This window comes from Nymphaea colorata, chromosome 6 (assembly GCF_008831285.2).
Source record: "Nymphaea colorata isolate Beijing-Zhang1983 chromosome 6, ASM883128v2, whole genome shotgun sequence".
Lineage (NCBI taxonomy): Eukaryota > Viridiplantae > Streptophyta > Magnoliopsida > Nymphaeales > Nymphaeaceae > Nymphaea > Nymphaea colorata.
In genome coordinates, this window is record NC_045143.1 from 850,626 (window position 1) to 870,124 (window position 19,499).

The 19,499-nt window shown below is 38.8% G+C and overlaps 2 protein-coding genes across 2 annotated transcripts; both read right to left on the reverse strand.

Annotated features, from left to right (window-relative positions):
- Nucleotides 1–8,353: 8,353 nt before the first annotated feature.
- On the reverse strand, nucleotides 8,354–12,356 carry LOC116256458 (ACT domain-containing protein ACR9-like). Its single transcript, XM_031632830.2, has 6 exons — nucleotides 11,957–12,356; nucleotides 10,122–10,340; nucleotides 9,918–10,023; nucleotides 9,238–9,592; nucleotides 8,872–9,156; nucleotides 8,354–8,764 (listed from the first exon to the last, which is right to left on the reverse strand). The coding sequence occupies exons 1-6, from the start codon at nucleotides 12,108–12,110 to the stop codon at nucleotides 8,618–8,620; spliced, it is 1,266 nt and encodes a 421-aa protein (XP_031488690.1). The 5' UTR covers nucleotides 12,111–12,356; the 3' UTR covers nucleotides 8,354–8,617.
- Nucleotides 12,357–18,955: 6,599 nt separating this feature from the next.
- On the reverse strand, nucleotides 18,956–19,443 carry LOC116255457 (histone H4). Its single transcript, XM_031631286.2, has one exon. It carries the CDS (start codon nucleotides 19,362–19,364, stop codon nucleotides 19,053–19,055), a length of 312 nt encoding a protein of 103 aa, XP_031487146.1. The 5' UTR covers nucleotides 19,365–19,443; the 3' UTR covers nucleotides 18,956–19,052.
- Between the last annotated feature and the right edge of the window lie 56 nt (nucleotides 19,444–19,499).

Below are 19,499 nucleotides of genomic sequence, written 5' to 3' on the forward strand. Positions count from 1 at the left end.
GCCAAAAAGGAGGAAAAGCACCGACAGTTGAAGGCAAACAATCTTTCGAGTTTACCAAATTTACCGATCCACATCAACACCCTAACATAAGTCGTTCGACTTTGAATTGTAAAACTAACTTTCTAAAGATTGTTTGCCTTCAACTGTCGGTGCTTTTCCTCCTTTTTGGCAACCTTGATGCTTGGCAGTTGGCAGGCTTCTCCAAAAGCTTACAAGTTTATCCGCTCTTCTCTCTCAGAAATCTTCCTTTCTCTGTCAAATTCGTGTTTTTCATCGTGGAATTCATGGCATCCATCCATCCCATCTTTACATGAAGGCAACCAACTAATTGCTTCACTCATAACGTCATCTGACGCTGTTCTGTGGCGTCCGCCCTAGTTAAAGACATACTCACAGGTTTTGTGATATATTTCTTATTTTTAACACTAGGAAGCCACGCACCAAACATCGACCCGGGCTTGATGAAATTGAAAGAGTTCATTTAATTGAAAGGAAATCTCGAATCCGTCACGCAATTGGGATTGAAAGCTTCTACTTGTATGCCGTTCCGGGGGTGCAAGGCTTCACAAGCGCATAGTATACTCGAGACCTAAAGCTGAACCGTCGCGTATCATTGCATGCACCACCTTACACTAACTGAAATATATTGATTGCATTCACCAATCAAGAGGTTCTTTCATTTTCAGAATGTTACCAGCAATTTAACAATATTATCTGTGGACCAGAAGGCTATTTTACTTTCGGTGGTTAGAGGAAGATGAAATAGGAAAAGATTTAATCATTCTGTTGCCGCCGATCATTTTTGTATAATAAAAATGTCAAAGAAAAATGAAGTGCATGCTTCAAATTTGTCTACATTTTTCATTTTTTAGATTGATTGTTGAATTGTCCCGTGAAATGCACTATATTTACCTTTTAAGTTGCCAGATTCTATGAAAGCCTAGGTCCCCAATTGGATTCTGCGTTTTATCTTTCTTTTCTATTTCAAAATGACGAGTTTAGAATGGATTAAAAAAAATTATGAGATTCGAGAAAAAATGGTTGAAATCTAATGTGTAGATCACGTTATATTATATTTAAAATACCTTTAATAGCGTAACTCGGCTCCCAAATTTCTAATGCAAACACGTCCATGTTTAGGATCCAGAAAGCGATTTTGTTGGATAAGAATATTATATTTTTTGGTGCATGTTTTCAAAATATATAATTTATGTTATGTTTCATATTGATATCCTTTTGTGGTAGTACTGTACTACCACAAAAGTCAACACTATAGAAATTCAAAAATAAAATTGGCTGCCTATGTATATTGCTCCAAACCCCTCAAAAAAAATATATATATAATGTTATTGTAGATAATCTAATAATCAAACATTAGATACAATTTTATCATACTTATTGAAACAAAATATATGATGCTTTTTCGTCGATATTCTTGTTGAAGTCCTCTAAACAATATTTGGTGCAACTGACCATAAAGGAAAGCCAACTTAAAGCTGCCATGCTTTCCAGCAGTCAAGATTTCATTTTCCAATCACAAGTTGTTTTGGTAATATTTTTTACATGTATAATATTTTCATTACATAACGGTCGTCCAAATTTAAAGATTATATGAATGATTTAATTAATCATTTAATTAACCTAACTGATGGTTTATAAAGTATCACTTATAAAGCAATATTTGATAAATGAAACTTATACCATACATTTGGAAAATTAATCTTTAAATCACGTGCAGCCCATCATACTTATACATCCAAATGCTTAATGAAACATTTATACCTCTTATAAGCCTCGTTTTAAGGTTACTTCTACTCAGGCGGGTTTGAGCAAGTGAAACTAAATGTTGGGAACTAAAATTGTTGGATATTTAGTACCCTGTACTTTTTTGGTGGAAATCTTGTTTTACTTCCATTTGTTTCATTTCGTTTGATTTTATGAAATTCCTTACATTGAGAAGTTAATAGGAAAAAAATTTATTCCAACATTGCTTGGTATTAAAGTTTCATAATAGCTTAATGTTCTGTATTTGTCTACAGCTAGACCTTTTCACCGAATTTGAATTAAAGTTGTAGCTCTATAGTAAAGTTCCATGTAATCAAATGGGCAAAGTCAGATTAGGACCATGTTTTTCTAAAAATTAACATGATTAGTTTTCAAAAGATCTTTGGATTGGGGGCGGAGGGCGAGGCAGTTGCCAGATACTTGTAGGCAATTGCCTACATAGACCACAAAAAAAAAGAAACATTTTATTTTTATATTGATATTTTTGAACAAATTTTCTCATTTACATATTGGTTCCCCCAAAAAATTTAAATTATATATGTAACATCTCTTAGCCAAAATTTTCTGGCTTCGCCCCGATCTTTAAAAAACTGAAATTGAAAGATGAGGTTTCCACATAATTATTGGGAGTATTATGTAGGATGTTGCATGGTCCCTCACCTTATTAGAAGGATCACAACCTGTGATCATGCTTGCATTGATGAAATTTTTTGCCAGCAAAAAATTTCAAACGTTCGTCATGTTTTTTTTTTCTAAAAGATATAAAAAATACATGCAACACACTTGGATGTTGTTCAAAATACATAAAAAAATTAATGAAAGCATGAGATTTAACATGATTTTCCACCACGGAAGGCCACCATGGGCCCTAAGGATCAATAGTGTGAGATTTGATATTTATACACTTTGTTTACATAATATCTAGATATCTCTTTGATTTTTTTTACATGTCTAGGTTGACGTATCTCTTTGTTGATAGCGATGCTATTATTATTTTTGTTGGCTTCTTTACTCCTATAGATATCACTCCCTTATAAATCGCAAAATTATTGCCAACAATAATAACATTTCTTTTATTAAGCAAAACTGATAGTTACATTGCATAACATCAATATTGTTAGATTTGATATGTACAGTTTACAATAATTTCCAGAAACCCAATTTCCTTGCAAATTCAGGTGGATGACCCTCCTTGTTGATAACAATTTTGTTATTATTTTTATTACATCTTTACTTTTATAGATATCATTTTCTCAAAGTCACCACATTACCTTTAACAATAATAACATTTCTTTTGTTGAGAAGATCTTGTTTGATAATGTTAAATCATTTGCATAACACTTTCCATTTTCACCTCCAAAACATACTTGAAAAATCCAAGAGATCACATTTCTACCCTTTTTTTTTTTTTTTTTTTTGCAACGAGTCAACGACCCTCCTTGTTGATAATGATGCTATTATTATTTGTGTCCATATTCACCTCCACAATATAATTCCTTTATAGGTCACAAAATTATTTTTTATCGATGATCACCTTCATTTTATTGTGAAGATTTTATTTAATAACTTTAAACACTTATATAATGCTCTTTATTTTCTCGTGCACCATATGGGGATCTTCTTGCTATAATACCATATGCAGATTTATGGAACATGGCATTCTAGTATTTCATGGATATATCTCAATCTTTGGGATGGATCCATGAAATACCATGTTTATATTTATATTATTATTGCCAAACACCACCTAAGCATCATTTAGAATCTTTTATAGTAGAACTTATCTAGTCGGCCGTTAACTATGCTAACCTTCAATGGGTAGCCACTGAACAAAAAAAATTAAACAAAATGAAGATTAGATACCTTTAGGCCACATACTAACTTTATATTCATATGTTTTGTGATCAAGTGTGAACATCTACAACCAGTCACGTTTACTCTAGAGAGTATGCTTTAATCGTCAGTAGATGCTATTATTTGGCACAATCGCAGGGCGTTTGGTAGGAAGAATTTGTATTCTTGGAATGCATGTTTTTTTAATAGATGATATGAAGGACATCATATTTTAGGAGTGATTAGAGACATTTTCTTAGTTCCAACAAATGAAATACTGGACATTCTATAGGCACGTGTCCTAAAAATGTCCTTCTTACTACACTCTCTTCAAACAAGACCACCAAACCAGATTCAGAAGTAGAATCTTCTTGTACGTGGTTTTTGCAACATCAGGTAGGAGATAGGTAGAGATGTAGTCTCATTCAAACACAGCAGCAAAAGCAAAGGAAGAAATTTCATTCTGCTTGAGATTCTCTTCCCCACATTCAAACGCTCCCATGCAACCATGGAATGTCAAGGCAGCCGGGGTCTCCGTGGGACGTATTTCCATGGAGCCCACTCTTTGAAACATTGATTTAGTATTAAAACTTAAGTGAATTTGAGTCTAGTTATATGCACTACGATATTCGGGTAACTACTTCATAGTTAATTGAAAATTTGTTAATCATATATGAAGTCGCACATTTACATACGGATGACTCGACATTCACTAATTGTCAATTATGTTCGAAGCACATACATATATAAAAAAAAAATATCATCTTTTATGGTGCGAGTGATGTGTTTGTCTATTGGTGTCTTCTCATCAGTCAGTCCCCAAATGGGTCCAGACATGACAAAGTGAGCATTCGAGAGTCCACGAACAACGAGTGGACCTGCTACAATGTTCACATCATGTCAATGAGACGAGTTCAACTAAGTGGGATCCATGACCCAGTGCTCTCTTCTTTATCCAACAACAAAGCCACGTGTTCTTAAACTTTCTTTGCACTAAAAGAAAAAAGGGAAAGAAAGTCTGTTCCTTCATAATGCAATAAGAATTAATCCACCCAAATCATGGAACTGCACTCGATTCTACTGTCAAATGAACTGACGATGCCATCAACCCTGCAAACCTGGCTTGGACTGATCCACATGCAATGACAAATGTGTTCTTATTTCCTTTCAACAAATGAATAAATATCATGAACTTTTCCAAATAAAAGATCCCGACAATCAAGATTTATGGCTACGGGAAGATTAGTCAAGATAAGAAGCAGTAGCAAAGTCAAAAATTTTGATTGAGGAACACTAATCCAAAACTTTCACGCCCCTTGAAGGGGCTCCATATATATATATATATATATAATGTGTGTGTGTTAAATAATTGAGGGTAACAATGTAAAAGTAAAGGTATTTTGTGCGGCTGGTGTCGACAACTTTCTACAGGAGACAACATGTGGCTCAGCCACTGGACGGGAGCATGTTTTAAGCTAAGGCAGAATGTTTTTGGACCCATCAGGTCATTCATGGCTTCAGGTTTCAGTGGGGCAACGTCAGTGATGGATGAGAAGGAAGCTACAAGGAAGCTGCCAATAAAAGGGTGTTTGATAACCTCACATGTTGTCTTTGGGTCTGCCCATCGGCTCTGACAATACTGTGCTATAATCTTAATCCCTTGTTTCCGGCAGACTAATTATAATCTTTAACCATTAGCAGAAACAGACAAATTACTCCTGCCAAACTTTAGCAGAGAATTGCGATTACAATTTTTGAGCCGGAAGATCATCCCTCTCTCTAACGCATGAGATAAGAAGAAGAAAGAAACAGACTGCTGGACAACATGTAGCTGGCCTACCAGCCTTGTCAATTGGATGGTGCACGATGATGTGAGGCTGCTGAGCTGATGTTCTGATTATCTCTTCTTATATTTCGAATTATATTTCTTCTTTTCAACTCCGAAGAGCCGACATTGATAAGTATCGTGCGATATCGACAACACTGCTTTGAACGAGAATGCTTTTTCAGGCCGCATCGGCAGACGTCCCCACTATGTAGATACACCAGTGATTCGCCGGGCCTACAATGACTTGGATTTGCAGACCCATCAACGAACAGATAGCTAACTTTGGATCATGCATTCCCACAGATACATGAACATGAAAACTTTTTGGACAATAAAGCTTGGTGGCGCATTTGGGATGAGTGCAACAAGAGAGTCTTTAGGGACACCTTCTCTTCACCGGATTCTGTGGCTCGTCTTGTGCAAGGGGATGTCCAGTTTGCCATTCGGTTGAAACGCCGCTGTCCGTCTGCGACTGGGTGACTATGTCGCGCTGCCTTTCCTCTCGCTCTTATTTTTCTGTGCATTGAATTATATATTTCCTCTTCCTGATCCTATTTTTGCGGTTTGTTCTTTGCGGATGTACTTAGGGGACCTCTTGTCCCCAAATTTATTTGTTCCCATTTTCATATGAAGCGCCACGACGAATTCTCTATCAAGCATGGGCCTACGACTCTAGCAAAAACTCATGAAGGATCATGTGTTCCCTTGTATGTCTTGCTTTTAATTTACTCCAGATGGGTGCTAAATTTGGGATGTGAAAGGAATATAAGTATACTTTTACGATATGATTGATGAAATCATGAAGGAAATACTAATCAAATTTGGATTTGGCATGCAGCGTCAAAACTGAACAATTATCTTTCCTTTCCAGTAATGAATAGATACCCGAACCAATTGCATATGAATGTTGGATTTGATGCTAGTAAGGCTTTCATAGAAAAGGTTTGAATTCTGACCCCATTAACATCACATTTTATGCTATACTTTTACATGTATAGTCTCAAAGGTTTCGCCAGAAAATAATTAAATATATACATATTTTTTGAAATACCATAACTTCAGCTACACCTTTTTTGTCTTTACGTCAAATTTTTCATAGTTCTGAAATGACAGGATCTTCTCTAAAATTTTCCATTATATACATACTGATTTTTTTCTGCCATGAAAGCAACTCTGCTTGGTCGTAAGATTTTTTCAACCCTTGCAAGATCTCGACAGCACATATGTGTGGTATGAAAAACCACGAGGAGGAGAGCTACCTAAATTCCTTTCCTTAGATTGAATGGTCAGGAAGTTTTGCACCATGACAGCCTTATGTGCTGACCGCTATGGGCTGTGAATATTAAGGATTGCATTATTTAATTAATCATTTTAAAATGTTAATTTTAAAATAGAAAATGAAAATAGTCGAATACATGGGGATGCATAGACCGAATGAAACCGAACCATTTGCGAGCCAGGCCAAACAGTCACGAATGGAACGAGAGGCCAAGTTCGTACGGGCAACGAGCAAGTGGGACGCACCCGTCCACGTTGAGAGCGAATGCAAGAAACAGAATCTTCTGCGGATCAATGAATTCAATTGTTTCGTTCACATAAAAACGATTTCACGTCCCTGTTCTCGGACGTGGCGTTTTGGTTCTGGGGCAAGGACAGCCTTGCTGCCGGAGCCACTTGAACCACGTGGACAGAAAGCTTCTGAGCAGATCCGTCACGGACAATAATCACATTCTCGTGAGAAAGAAGTCGGCTAGATAGAAATCTAGCTCCATGTAAGAATCGTCTTTCTCAAGTCCCCGTAGAAAATTATTCACAGACGCCTCGTTCGGTGCCGCATTGTTACAGGCGTTGAGGTGTGCCAGAGAAGAGAATGCAGTGAACGAATAAGACGCTGTGGACAAAGCACAGTCCCACCAGTAACGTCTCATTAGGGCCTGCCTTTGCAATTCAAATCTGGATTCCTCCTAGACAGACCGACCAATTATTGCACCTAGATCGCTTCGAAACAGGAGGCTTCTGGCCGACTTGATGCTCTTTGTTCATATTACCATGAAAGGCATCTGTGGGATCTTCCACAGTTTTCTGCCCCAGGTTTATTGATCTTCTTATCCGCTCCACTCGCCGCCGCACCAAACAATGGGTTGTCTTATCTCTCATTTGAAGAGCGCGCCTGCTTATGCAGGCGCACCCACTCAACCACACACACACATACTTTCACACGAGCGCGAGCGTGCATACATCTCTCTCTCTCTCTCTCCCCCTCACACACACACACACAGTGACAAGCAAGAAGAGAGAGAGAGGCGTTGCATATATGATTGACAGCCTTCAAATGGGCTTGACTCAGATGAAGGATAAAATAATGGCAAATATCCAAATGGGTGACTCGGACTGACAACAGACAAAAGATAAAAGATGGGGGGTACTGGTCCTACTGGAGAAAACGATGACGAAGAAACAGTTTGGAAGGTGTAACCAAAAGTATGGGACCGCTGAAATTTTTTATATGCAAAAACGGACAAAGCTGAACGGATTAATTTAATGAATCGAGGAACCATCTTCTGTGTTTGGTTTTCTTCACATGGAGGCATGGAGGTACAAGAGCAAGGACAAAAATAAAGCGCACAGTGGCATGACAGGATGGAAAATTATTGAGATAACTCCGACCATTCAATAGACAAAGCATTAGTGATTATATCCAATTCTGATTTGATCTTCGTCATGCACTGCAAATGTTACTAGAGATTGGAAAATTACAGACAGAACTGTGATAATTTGTTCAAAAGTGCTGAAGCAAAACCTACTCGATCGCTTATATGCTGTTACAAGAATGAGTAGTGAAGGTAAAAAAATGCAGGCAATCTGGAGCAACATGCCAAATTGGGTGCACAGTACAGAAAAAAGAAATTATGAAGCTGGAGACTACAGCACCAGGAAGAATATGCTTGAGAATCATTGAAAGTTACCTGACAAGCTATTTCTCTACAAGTTGATGAAAGGGGCTGTACAGCTGGATCTCATTTCCAATTGCTTATTTGTTCTCTAGTACCTTCTACATAATACAAAGCGAAACAGATCTAAAAGAAAATAAACACGTCTTAATGTTATACCCTCATCTAATTCCAAGCAGGTGGCTTATCACACATTGCAGGGATTAATCGATTGCCACAGTCACCAGCCCATCAATGTCCTCCTCACCCTGTCAACAATCTGATGTCTTGCTCGGTCATTGCTGAGAGGGAATTCGCGTGTATCATCCAAAAGGAACCTGTAAACTTCCCATTGGCGCTCAGACGTCGAATGCCTCCCAATCTCAGCCTATACCAGAAGATACCAAATGTCAATATAATTTAATAGATGCCAGGGCCCAGCACATAGCAAGTTGGGACATCTAGATTCTAGAGTTGGTATGTTTTCCATCTTACCGAAAAAATGCAGATGCCCAGTGCTTTCAGGGCAAGGGTAACATCGTAAAAGACGCGAGGTCGTCCTTTACCACATAATTCAACTGGATTAGCAATCAAGAGCTCAGTATCGGGACCGCGGTTTGCGATTGTCAGGCGCAGTGGATAGAGCATTTCCATCCTCAGACGTGAAAATATGCTCTCCTGTTTCTCTGGACCTACTATTTTTTTCCCATCTGCTTGCACAATGAACAGATCCAGCTCACAGTAGCCCTTCGGATTGGATGAGAACCGCCCATGAGCAATCTAAACAGGAATCAAAATCAAGGAATCAGCAAGACAGCCATTTAGAGAAGAGACCAATGAAATCAAAAGTTAGAAGACAACCTTGATTCCGCAGTCCTTCAAAGTTCTCATTATGTCGTAGAGAAGACACTTCTGATCGAGACACTGTATTTGAAGTAATGTATGTGCAGGACTTAGAGAATTGTCTATGGACAAGGTAGCCTTCTTTAGGCGTAAGATATCTGGAACAAGGGTTTGTGAACAAATTTCTGCTTCTGATAGATCAGAGCAGAATAATTCATCAGCTACAACTGGAGGCAGTGAAGAAAAGCCATGCTGATAAGATTCATATTCTGGACCAGCCGGCTGCAGTTCACAACTCTGACAGGATTCGCCCAGAACCTCAGTTAATCTTGCACAGGTGTCTTCCTTCCTTTGTTTGGTGTGCAACAGCTCCCTAAAAAGAAGATCAAAAGGGCGCAACTGATGCAAATCAGAATCCAAGTAATAGTAATTCTTTTGAAAAACTCATAGTCCAAAGCCAAATATAAGAACAAACTCATGTCCTAAAATTTTGACTATCGTCTCTGCGCACATGGATACATGTACTTGACTACGAGCAGAAGGAAAGGCAAATTTTAGCTACACAAGAGGTAGACCATATGTGAAAGATACAGAAAGTGACAGGCCAATTTTAGCTACTTAAGCAAGTTTCCACGTCATCAAACAAACCTGAAGCAGGAACCCTATGACCTTAGCAAGAAAAAAGGAAACGAACTAACCTGCAATCCGTGATGAAGAAGAGGTCAACAACACCTCCATCGGGGGCTGTTGACACTTTAACTTTGTGAATCATTAGCTCGAGCTCAGTGAGGACATGAGTGACATCTGTTACTCGGAGATAAAAGGAGAAAACAGAAAGAAACTCAGAAAGTCACCTCCGCGCCAAAAAGGAGAACGATAAACAGTGGGAGATAAAAATTTACCATTCAGAAGTCCTTTTCTATCGGAGCAAATGAACTTCAACAAGTATACAGAAGATTTCTGCGGCTTTGCCTCAGGGATATAGTATATCGGAACAGAACAGGAAGGACATATGGACAATAGCCTGGTTTTCAAGTTGGACCATCTTATGGGTCTGAAGGAGCCAGGCTGAGGCACCACCCAGAATACAATATAGCACCATCTACCATCAGTGAAAATATCTAGCACAATAGAAGAAACAGCAAGTTATCGTCTGGCTGCATAGTCGGATTTTTAACCACTCCCAGCGAATATGCATTAAAAAGACATAAATAAGTGGAGATGTTACTCGCACAAGAAAGCTAAGTAATTCTTAAGAGAGCAACAGGTCCTAGCTCCATATGATTAACCAAACTAGATAAAACATGCAATTTCTCAACCAGAAACAACCATCTTTCAGGCATGCATTCAAGAAGCAAGCTCACGGTATTTGAGTAATTTCAGCTAAGCAGGGAAATTTTGTGCGTTTATCACGTTATTTTCAGTCACATTCTAGCCTTCACAAAAAAGATAATCAAGCAACAACATGTGCAACAAGATGTCCTACAAAAACTTACCTCAAATTCATGCAATTAGTGATTCAGGAGAATACTACCCTAAAAGCAGAGCATAGTACATCATTCACACATTCGGAAGCGGATCCTAGGTGCCCTTATTAATTAGCGACATTATTCAAATGCATACACATTAGAAAGAAAAAACAGACAACTGAAGTAGAACAATTATCAAAAATTCACATCTACCATGTTCCACAAAGAAGTGAACTAAGTATTAATGCTACCTAATGATAACATGACCAAGGCGCAGATCTGAATTTTTTCATCTTTGTTGAAGGGCTAATCTTTGAGCAACTGTCTCAGCCAGTATAAAATTTCAGTTACCATGTTTCTGCAACACATTACTCATAAATTCCTTCATCACTGGCCAACAACGCGGTCAAGGAAGACCGATCAAGCATGCAATTTTGCGTTCTCTCATATCCTAAAATTTCTTAATTGGTTAACCGAATACGGAAACTAGATTTTCTGCGCTAGCACCATCCTCTGCAGTACATCTAGTATAGCAAAAGAATTAAAAAAGCAACCGGGAGCTCTCCAAGGGACTGGAACCAAGCAAAGGGCAAAAACTCCAAGCTATGCGCATGAATTCAATGTAAACGACTGGAGGAGTTCACCAATCTCAAGAATTTAGCAGAAAATAAGCAGATTCTGCATTTTTAGAAACCAAAGTCACATCAAGAAAGAGATCAAAGGACGGGGAACCATCGTTAGTTCATATCACAGGAAAATTCAAGAAAATTTATTGGTTCAAAGAGCGAGACATTCTTTGGAAACCTAAAAGTTTCCGGAACAGAGAGAACGCAATTAATCATCGATCAGCATTACTGGGAAACGCCACCTCCATCTATACTCCGGCTTTTGCAGGATCGGAAGAGAGAGAGAGAGAGAGAGAGCATGAGATCCTAGATTTTCAGAAACGGCAACAGTAGGCAGCATTCCCGGAAAACACAAGCTTCCTTCGGTGATCCAGCAGTCGAAGAATCTCCCCGCCCAAAAGAATAAGCAGACGAGGACAACAGTGCAAACTTCCAAGCTAAACAGAACTCTAACGCACTCCAAAGAAAACAAAGGCAATAAACCGGAGCTCCACCGACGCCTCTCGGGCTCCTCTTTTCCTTGTTAGCCACCGAAGGCCAGCAAAATAGAAAGTTTCACAGGCAACCAACTCTTTCAGAAAAGGCATTTAAAAGCAAGCGAGAGAGGTGAGAGGATCGGACCAAGACACCGGAAAATCTTACCTCCACGGTTGATGCTGAGCCCGAACTCGAGGATTATCCAGCAGAGGTCACACCCGAGCCCCGTCTTGTTGGGGCAGTTGACGGTGATGACCGCCGGCTCCCCTGCTTTCAGGCCATGCCGGACGAGCACAACGTCGTCGCAGGGCAGGCCCATCTCGCCGCCGGAAAACTCACAACTAGTCGCTCGCCTTCCCCCGAGAGGGGAAACCGACAGGTTCTCCGGCTAAGGACGCGAAACTCCTCCCATTTAGAGGAGACAATAAAAAAAATACGGCAGAAAACAGAGCCAGCAAGAGAAAGACAGTGAGGAATACCCCGATGGTATCCTAGGGACGGACACCGCCGGCCGTGCGCCGGAAAAATGGCCGGACGCGGGAGATGGCGCTCTCCGAGACAGAACCAGCACGAGGGCTCCCTCCACCCGCAGCCCTCATATAGACCATCCACGTCAGCGGTTGCCACGTGGTCGTATTGAAGCCTGCCACGCGGCTTACCTGCGAATGGTCGTTCTCCGCCAGCTTGGTTATCGCAGTGCTTTCGACGGCGACGGTGGACAACGGATCGGGTACTCGCGATCTGGACAAAAGAAAATCCGGATTATAAAATATGGCAATCGATCCGGATTTGAAATTTGCCCCGATAAAATGGAAAATATGGACCAAAAAGCCCCCTAACTAAGACTCCATATTTCCCAATTTTATTTTTTCAAGTATAACTTCACACTTAATATACTTCACAAGTGCTAACAAACCAATTTTAGGGCAATCTAGTCCGTTTTGAGCTCACGGGTTCGGATCCTCATGATCCAAATTCAAGCATCGGGTGGTCCGTTCTCTTTGGGGATGTTAACTAAACTAAAAGCGAGTTCATCTGCAGACTCTCTTATTCCGTGATCTTCCGATTCGATCTGCCAATAGTTGCGGTTGGAATGGGCCAAAGCTGGAATCTAGCGGGGCGACAAACCAGAGCGGAATCCCAACCTCACCAAACCATTATATATATATATATATATATATATATATATATATATATATATATATATATATATATAGAGAGAGAGAGAGAGAGAGGTAAATATTTAAAGATGTCCTTTAAAAATTAAAAAAAAAAATTACACATGTGGTTGCAGCATTGCAAGGACTAAGTCTTTATTTACTTTAACGGAATTAAAATCATATTATCTATCAGCAGGAACTTGGAACAAAGTTGGTATAGCAAATGATTTTGACCCACAACTATACCATAAGATTGCATTTGATAATACTATAAGATTGCATTTGATAGCCCCGAATCTTAGGTCTAAGGTCGGATTTGCTGAGTAAATGCGAGGTTTATCAAACTATAGACTTAAGGACCATACATTTCAGGTCCGTAAGAGTGCTGAAATCCATAGATCTTAAATCAGGTATGACTTCAACCGTAGATTTTAGATCCAAGCATCAAAAGTAGAGAGGAAAGAAGGCTAAATGAGTGCATCAAGTACGGCCTTTTAAAACCTCAGATCTCAGATCCAAGGTTTTAAAATCTGCCCTGGATCAACACACAACGATTAGATCTTTCCACTGTAAGTTATATCCAAATTTATCAAATGGATGTGATCTATGTGCTTGATTCGACTGAAGCAATATCACCAGAATCTATTTCATGATGTTTTCGAACAGCCACATGCAAAATATGCATATCAAATTTGATCAAGAGGGTTTAAAACAATCAAATTCTTCTGAGGATACATATCCTTGATGTTCGATACGCTTTTATATTGCAAATGATTCTTTTTTTAGATAAATATGGATACGAGACCATGATTATCTGTATTAGTTTCTAAATAAATAAAGAAAAAAACAGTTGTAAATGTCAATGCCAATCAAGGCAACAAAAATCACGTGATTTGTCTTCTCAAGTTCGCGTTCTTGCTTCAAATGCTATCTCTTCACATCAGATTTAGCTGTGATTTTGAATGCCAATCAGATTCAACAAGCCTTCAAGATTGTTTGTTGTTTCAAGGTTTGGATGGATCTACGGTACATCATTCACCTCGCGTGTCAGGTTTACCGCTGTTTGCAACTCATATGTGCAACACAATGACAGCAACAATGAGATTCAAGAAACAAATGGCACAAGAAAAAAGAAGCATGTTGTGGTTATGGATACTGTTTTTAGATTTAACAATCAAATATATCATTGCCATGTTCCCTGAAATAAGAACACATTCTTCTCGAAGCATGTATTCAAGAACATCATGTTCTTCTTATGAAACATTCTTTTAAGCTCGATTGAAGGGTGATGGTGGATATTCCTAACCTAGGAAAATTGATCGCAGCAAACTGAGAAATTGGACACTTCTCAAGTGAGAAAAGATTTCATAGCTCCCAAACAGTACCTAAAAGGGAAAAGAGAACGTGCCCAAATTGAAATTCTCTTCTTCTTCTTCTTATGTTGCTTTCCCTAGTCAACCTGCATTAGCAAGGGCTCATAGTGGGTCAGCTGAAGGCGGCTTGGACTCATTGACATGTGTGGGCTCATACTCAGCCAACCAACCCAAGTGGACTTGGGTGGGCTCATGCTGACCAAAACAATCCAACCATCCATGTGGCAAAGCTCAATCTGTTTGACTTGTAGGACGTACTCACCATGAAAGCACCAGATTCAGAGGACCCGACGCAACATGAGTTTTTGAATTGAGAGATGCTGATGGTTGAGATTCATGGAGTTAAGTGCATTGAAAGTTAGATTTGGATTGCATAAATACATTAGAAGTCGAATATCAATCATTTGTATACTTTTAAACAACGACAAAAATCCGGGCCCTTCGATGACTCATTTGCGCTTTTAAGGGTACGCTCGTGCTCATCTGAAAAATCCAGTAGAGTAAGCAAGCGCCAGATTTTCATCTTGTAAAAAAGAGGATTGAGATACTCAGTATATGATGCGTAAAAAAGATGATTTGAGATCCTCAATATGTGACAAATGCCCCCTAGATGAGTTAGTTACATTTTTTTTATGAAATACATTCGATTTAGTGCGTATTTGTTAGTACATAAGCAATATGAGAAGCATCTAAAGGTGTAAATTTAAGAAGTCGTTTCCATTGATCTGTAGCAATTCAAAAGAATTACTGCAAGTCTTCAGCTTAACATGTTGATTCTTAGATTTCAGAAGCCCATGATCACTTCCTTCTGTTCGAGAAGGGAAAGGACAAAAATATATTATTCAAAAGGAAGCAAAATAATAGTCATAGCTCATTCTCCTTCTCTGTCTTTCGGCCGACTCACATGTAATCCAAGGGGCCCTTGGCCTACCAAAGTGCATATAAATGTCCTTTTTCCTCTTCTTTAACTAAAAATCTACATATATGTGGCCACTTAAGTTAAGTTGCATTTGATAGCCTTAGATCTTACATCTTAGATTCAAAGTGATCTGATTTTTACATTCAATCATGAATCTAAGATCTACTGTCTTCCTATTTTAGATCATCTAATTAGATCTGACATCCAAGGCAAAGAAAAAAAGCCTCAACGGTCTTAATGAAGCCATTTAAAATTTCTTGCACCTAACATATCCCCTTATGTATGGCATTATGCGGCAGTCACATGCCTCCCCTTTCTTAAGAAACGAAAATTCAAATTTGACATAATGCTAGCCATGATTCAGATTCTCCTTTTTTAACAAGCTGGTGGGCACATATTCCAAGAAAAATATAACGAAAGCCAATGAAACTCGAAAGATCAACAAGAGCTCTATCCACATAACTAGATTAACATTATTCAAGATGTTCACTTTAAAGGCGTCAACTAAAGTTATGCCAGTGAATTCAGTTTCAGGAAAACGGATCCAAATCACAGTCTCGATCCGAACCTAATTGCATAGAATCCGATTAAGTGAAGAGCGCTTCGCACTTAGGTCAAGAAATCCACATGTGCATTTCAAGATGCAGAAACATCACGTGTTTGATGGGGTAAAGTTAAACCAGCATTAACTTACAAGATATAAAAAAAAGAAAACCCAATTTGTTTTTCCTATTGAAGATATCTAAGAGTTGAAGTCCTTGAATTTGTAAACTGCAACTTTGTTGTAATAAAAAAATGCATTACCACAATAACTTATGCACCTTTTAGATGATTAATCTCATAAAGCATATCCACTCGCTTTCAATAATGGACTTAATTCTCTTTCTCCTATACATTATTGGCAGGTTACAGGATATGATTAGGGCCCCTCCGGCAGAATACCAGTACATCGTGACGCCTAAAATGAGAGCAGTTTATGAAACAAAAGGGCATGAGCCAGTGCCATGCTGAGTCTGCAGGGTCCACCATAGTACTCCCATCAACATCAACCTACTCACTCAACCTTAACTCTATCTTCAAATGAGTGCCAAGTAGAGCTGAGCATCTGGCCGGGGCCGCCGGGCCCAATTCAAACTCAGGCTTGGGCAACCAGTGACTGTGCCTATAAACTCGGCCTGATCATCAAGACCCAAGCACTGCCCAACCTGATTTAATAAAAAAAATATTGAAAATAAACAAATTTAATATATAAACTTATATTTATAATAAAAATCTGAATCTAAGAGATAGAAATTTTACGTTATATTTCGTTCTCCATTTCATATATATAATGAGTGAACGGTGACTATAGTTATTTAGAGTCACGCAACCATTCAACCACAACTATCCATTTGATGTAAATAAACAATTGAAAGAAAAACATGAATAAACATGTAAAAACTGATACTAAATAACAAAAATATCATTCACTTTTTTCTCGTAACCATCCATCATGATGAATTGCGGAATAGCTTGCCCCACTCCCACCCAATGTCAAGAAAAATGATGGCCAGAATTTGTTTCGGAGCAGTAGAAAACGTACACACTTTTATTTACACAGTGTAATCACAGCCAGAATTTGTTTGGGAGCAGTAGAAAACGTACTCTTTTATTTACACAGTGTAATCACACCCGGCCACGTTTGCAAACCAATACCATTGCCGCCGATACAATGGATTGTAGAAGCTTGTTTTAACAATTTTATTAAATATTTTAATATACTTCTTAATTTTTCAACACAAAAATTTATATAATCGTTCCATATAAGCCGAAGTGCATTATTTTCCGAGGTAATGTGCGAGATACAAAGCTGATGCTTACAACATTGTTCAGACTCTTGCATTGGAGAAAAGTTGCCAAGATATCCATGCTTGCTCAGCAAACGGCAAAAACAAGATATCTGAAGTGGCTGGTTAGCAATAAAAGTATTTCATGCATATCAGTTGAGAAAACTAGGGCAGATTCATCAAACATTTAGAAGTAATTTGACATCAATAATAAACTGTTGCTGTCTAGTGAAACCGCTTCAAAAATTGAAGTGAATTCAACATAATATTTCATGAAACGGACAACAAACTTAATATGGATGTCAAACAATATGTTTTGTAAATCTGTATATTTTATGAATCAGTCTCAAACTTATTGGCAGATTTATGGAACACCTACATAACGCTCTTACTATCAAGCAACCTCCAAAGGTGTTGAGTTGAATACCTTCAGATTCAGTGCTACCATTATATCTTTGAAGCTTTCTCACCTCTCCAACGGCTCACTCGTCATTTACGACGACGATTGAGTATATGAAACAGCCCAATGAGAAGGAAAAGACATGCACCTTCGGTATAGTGATACACTTTTGTTGGGAGTTATCCTCCGAGGCCAGCCAAGAGACAAAATGAGGCCTTGTCATATCGCCGAAATATTCATTGCCAGGACACAGAAAAATACAGGATAAGTTACACGGATTCTTTGTCGTTGGTTCTTGATCTGCGAAGTTGGCCACAGCAAAATGGGTAAATTTCATAAGAACCAAGTTACAAATAAATGATTTCATTCTTCTCAGCAACATGCACTATATGCCATTAAAGATAATGATCAAAAGATTCAAAAGCAAACAAAAACTTGCATCAACATGAGAACCAGAAAAAGTGTGGTTTTTATTAAGAAAATTATATTTTACTGTCGTATATAATACTGTAATGATTTTGTAAATATACCCTTTAGTTTATCAACTTCTTTTAGCCTTCTAATTCAACAATCCGATTGAAAAGTATGGTTTTACTAAGAAAATTACAGAAAACAACTTTGTTTTTTCCGAGTATAAAAACAAATAAGCACAAAAAAAGACGAAAAAGTTCCCTGTCAACTAACAAGGGCCAATACACAAATAACTGATGACAGCCATTAAGATCTACTCACAGCTTCATTTTCAAACTGAAGACAACAGGAACACGTGTTCCCATTGCCCCATCAGCAAGAACAACAAACAATTACAGACATATTTGCATCAGGGAATGTAGAATTTTGGTGTCAGTGCTTCAAAATTGATTTGAACCAAACGATTCAAATCAGATCGATGGCCTACAAATAAAAATTTCAAATGAGTAGACAAGGGGTTGAAAATCGATAAATTAATTTAATCATATCATGTGCATGATTTTGTTTAGTTATAATTGAAGAAAAAAATAGACGCCCTGATCAACTTGCTTTCACCGATTTTTATTGTGGACCGCTCTACATCACTGATTTCATTGACATGGCTCCAAAGCCTCACGACCACCTTTACCATCACTGTCATTGAAGATTAATTGGCCACCAACAGAAATATTATTGGCACCTATTCCCATAAGCTACAAAAACTTCCCGATCGATCTCTCTTACAATCAAGAAAACAACCCATCTTCCTGGACGTGTCAACTGACCAGACAAAAACGTGGGATTACAAGATGAAGTTCGTCGCGTTTCTTGATTCTTCAAGCGACGAACGGAGAATAAAACGAATACGCAGGAGAAGTCCCAACACCCAAAACGACACACCCAAAAAAAAAAAAAAAAAAAAAATCGACTATGACCAGGACCAAGCATCTCCGATCAAAATCGCACGAACCTAAACGCGCGGCTTGTTGGCACGAATTCAAAACCACAGAAGATCGATTTCCGAGGACAAAAAATATGACGTAAACCGATTTGTATTTCACATCGGACAGTAGCAAATCGATAACATTCTTTTAGTCACCAGTTCAACAGTGAAAGCAACAAAGAGATGCAACTCAACCACCGAAACCATAGAGGGTCCTGCCCTGTCGCTTGAGCGCGTAAACGACATCCATGGCGGTGACCGTCTTCCGGCGAGCGTGCTCCGTGTAGGTAACGGCGTCTCGGATGACGTTCTCCAGGAAGATCTTGAGGACGCCCCTAGTCTCCTCGTAGATCAGGCCGCTGATACGCTTCACTCCTCCACGTCGGGCCAGCCGCCGGATCGCCGGCTTGGTGATGCCCTGAATGTTATCCCTTAGGACCTTCCGATGCCTCTTGGCGCCTCCCTTGCCCAGACCTTTCCCGCCCTTTCCCCGGCCAGACATTTCTCCTTTCTTCTTCTCCTCTTTTATCAAGAAATAAGATCGGCTTCGCTTTTTCTATGGAATTTCCGAGATCGTAGACTGTGAGAGGACGGGTACCGGGAGGTCGCTTTATATTGTTCCCAATTTTTGAATTTC

Coding starts and splice junctions, on each gene's coding strand:
- LOC116256458 (XM_031632830.2), bottom strand. CDS start 12,110: ATGGGCCTGCCCTGCGACGACGTTGTGCTCGTCCGGCATGGCCTGAAA. Junction 9,157..9,237: donor TGAAGGACTGCGGAATCAAG/GTTGTCTTCTAA, acceptor ATTCCTGTTTAG/ATTGCTCATGGGCGGTTCTC. Junction 8,765..8,871: donor TGGGCATCTGCATTTTTTCG/GTAAGATGGAAA, acceptor CTTCTGGTATAG/GCTGAGATTGGGAGGCATTC.
- LOC116255457 (XM_031631286.2), bottom strand. CDS start 19,364: ATGTCTGGCCGGGGAAAGGGCGGGAAAGGTCTGGGCAAGGGAGGCGCC.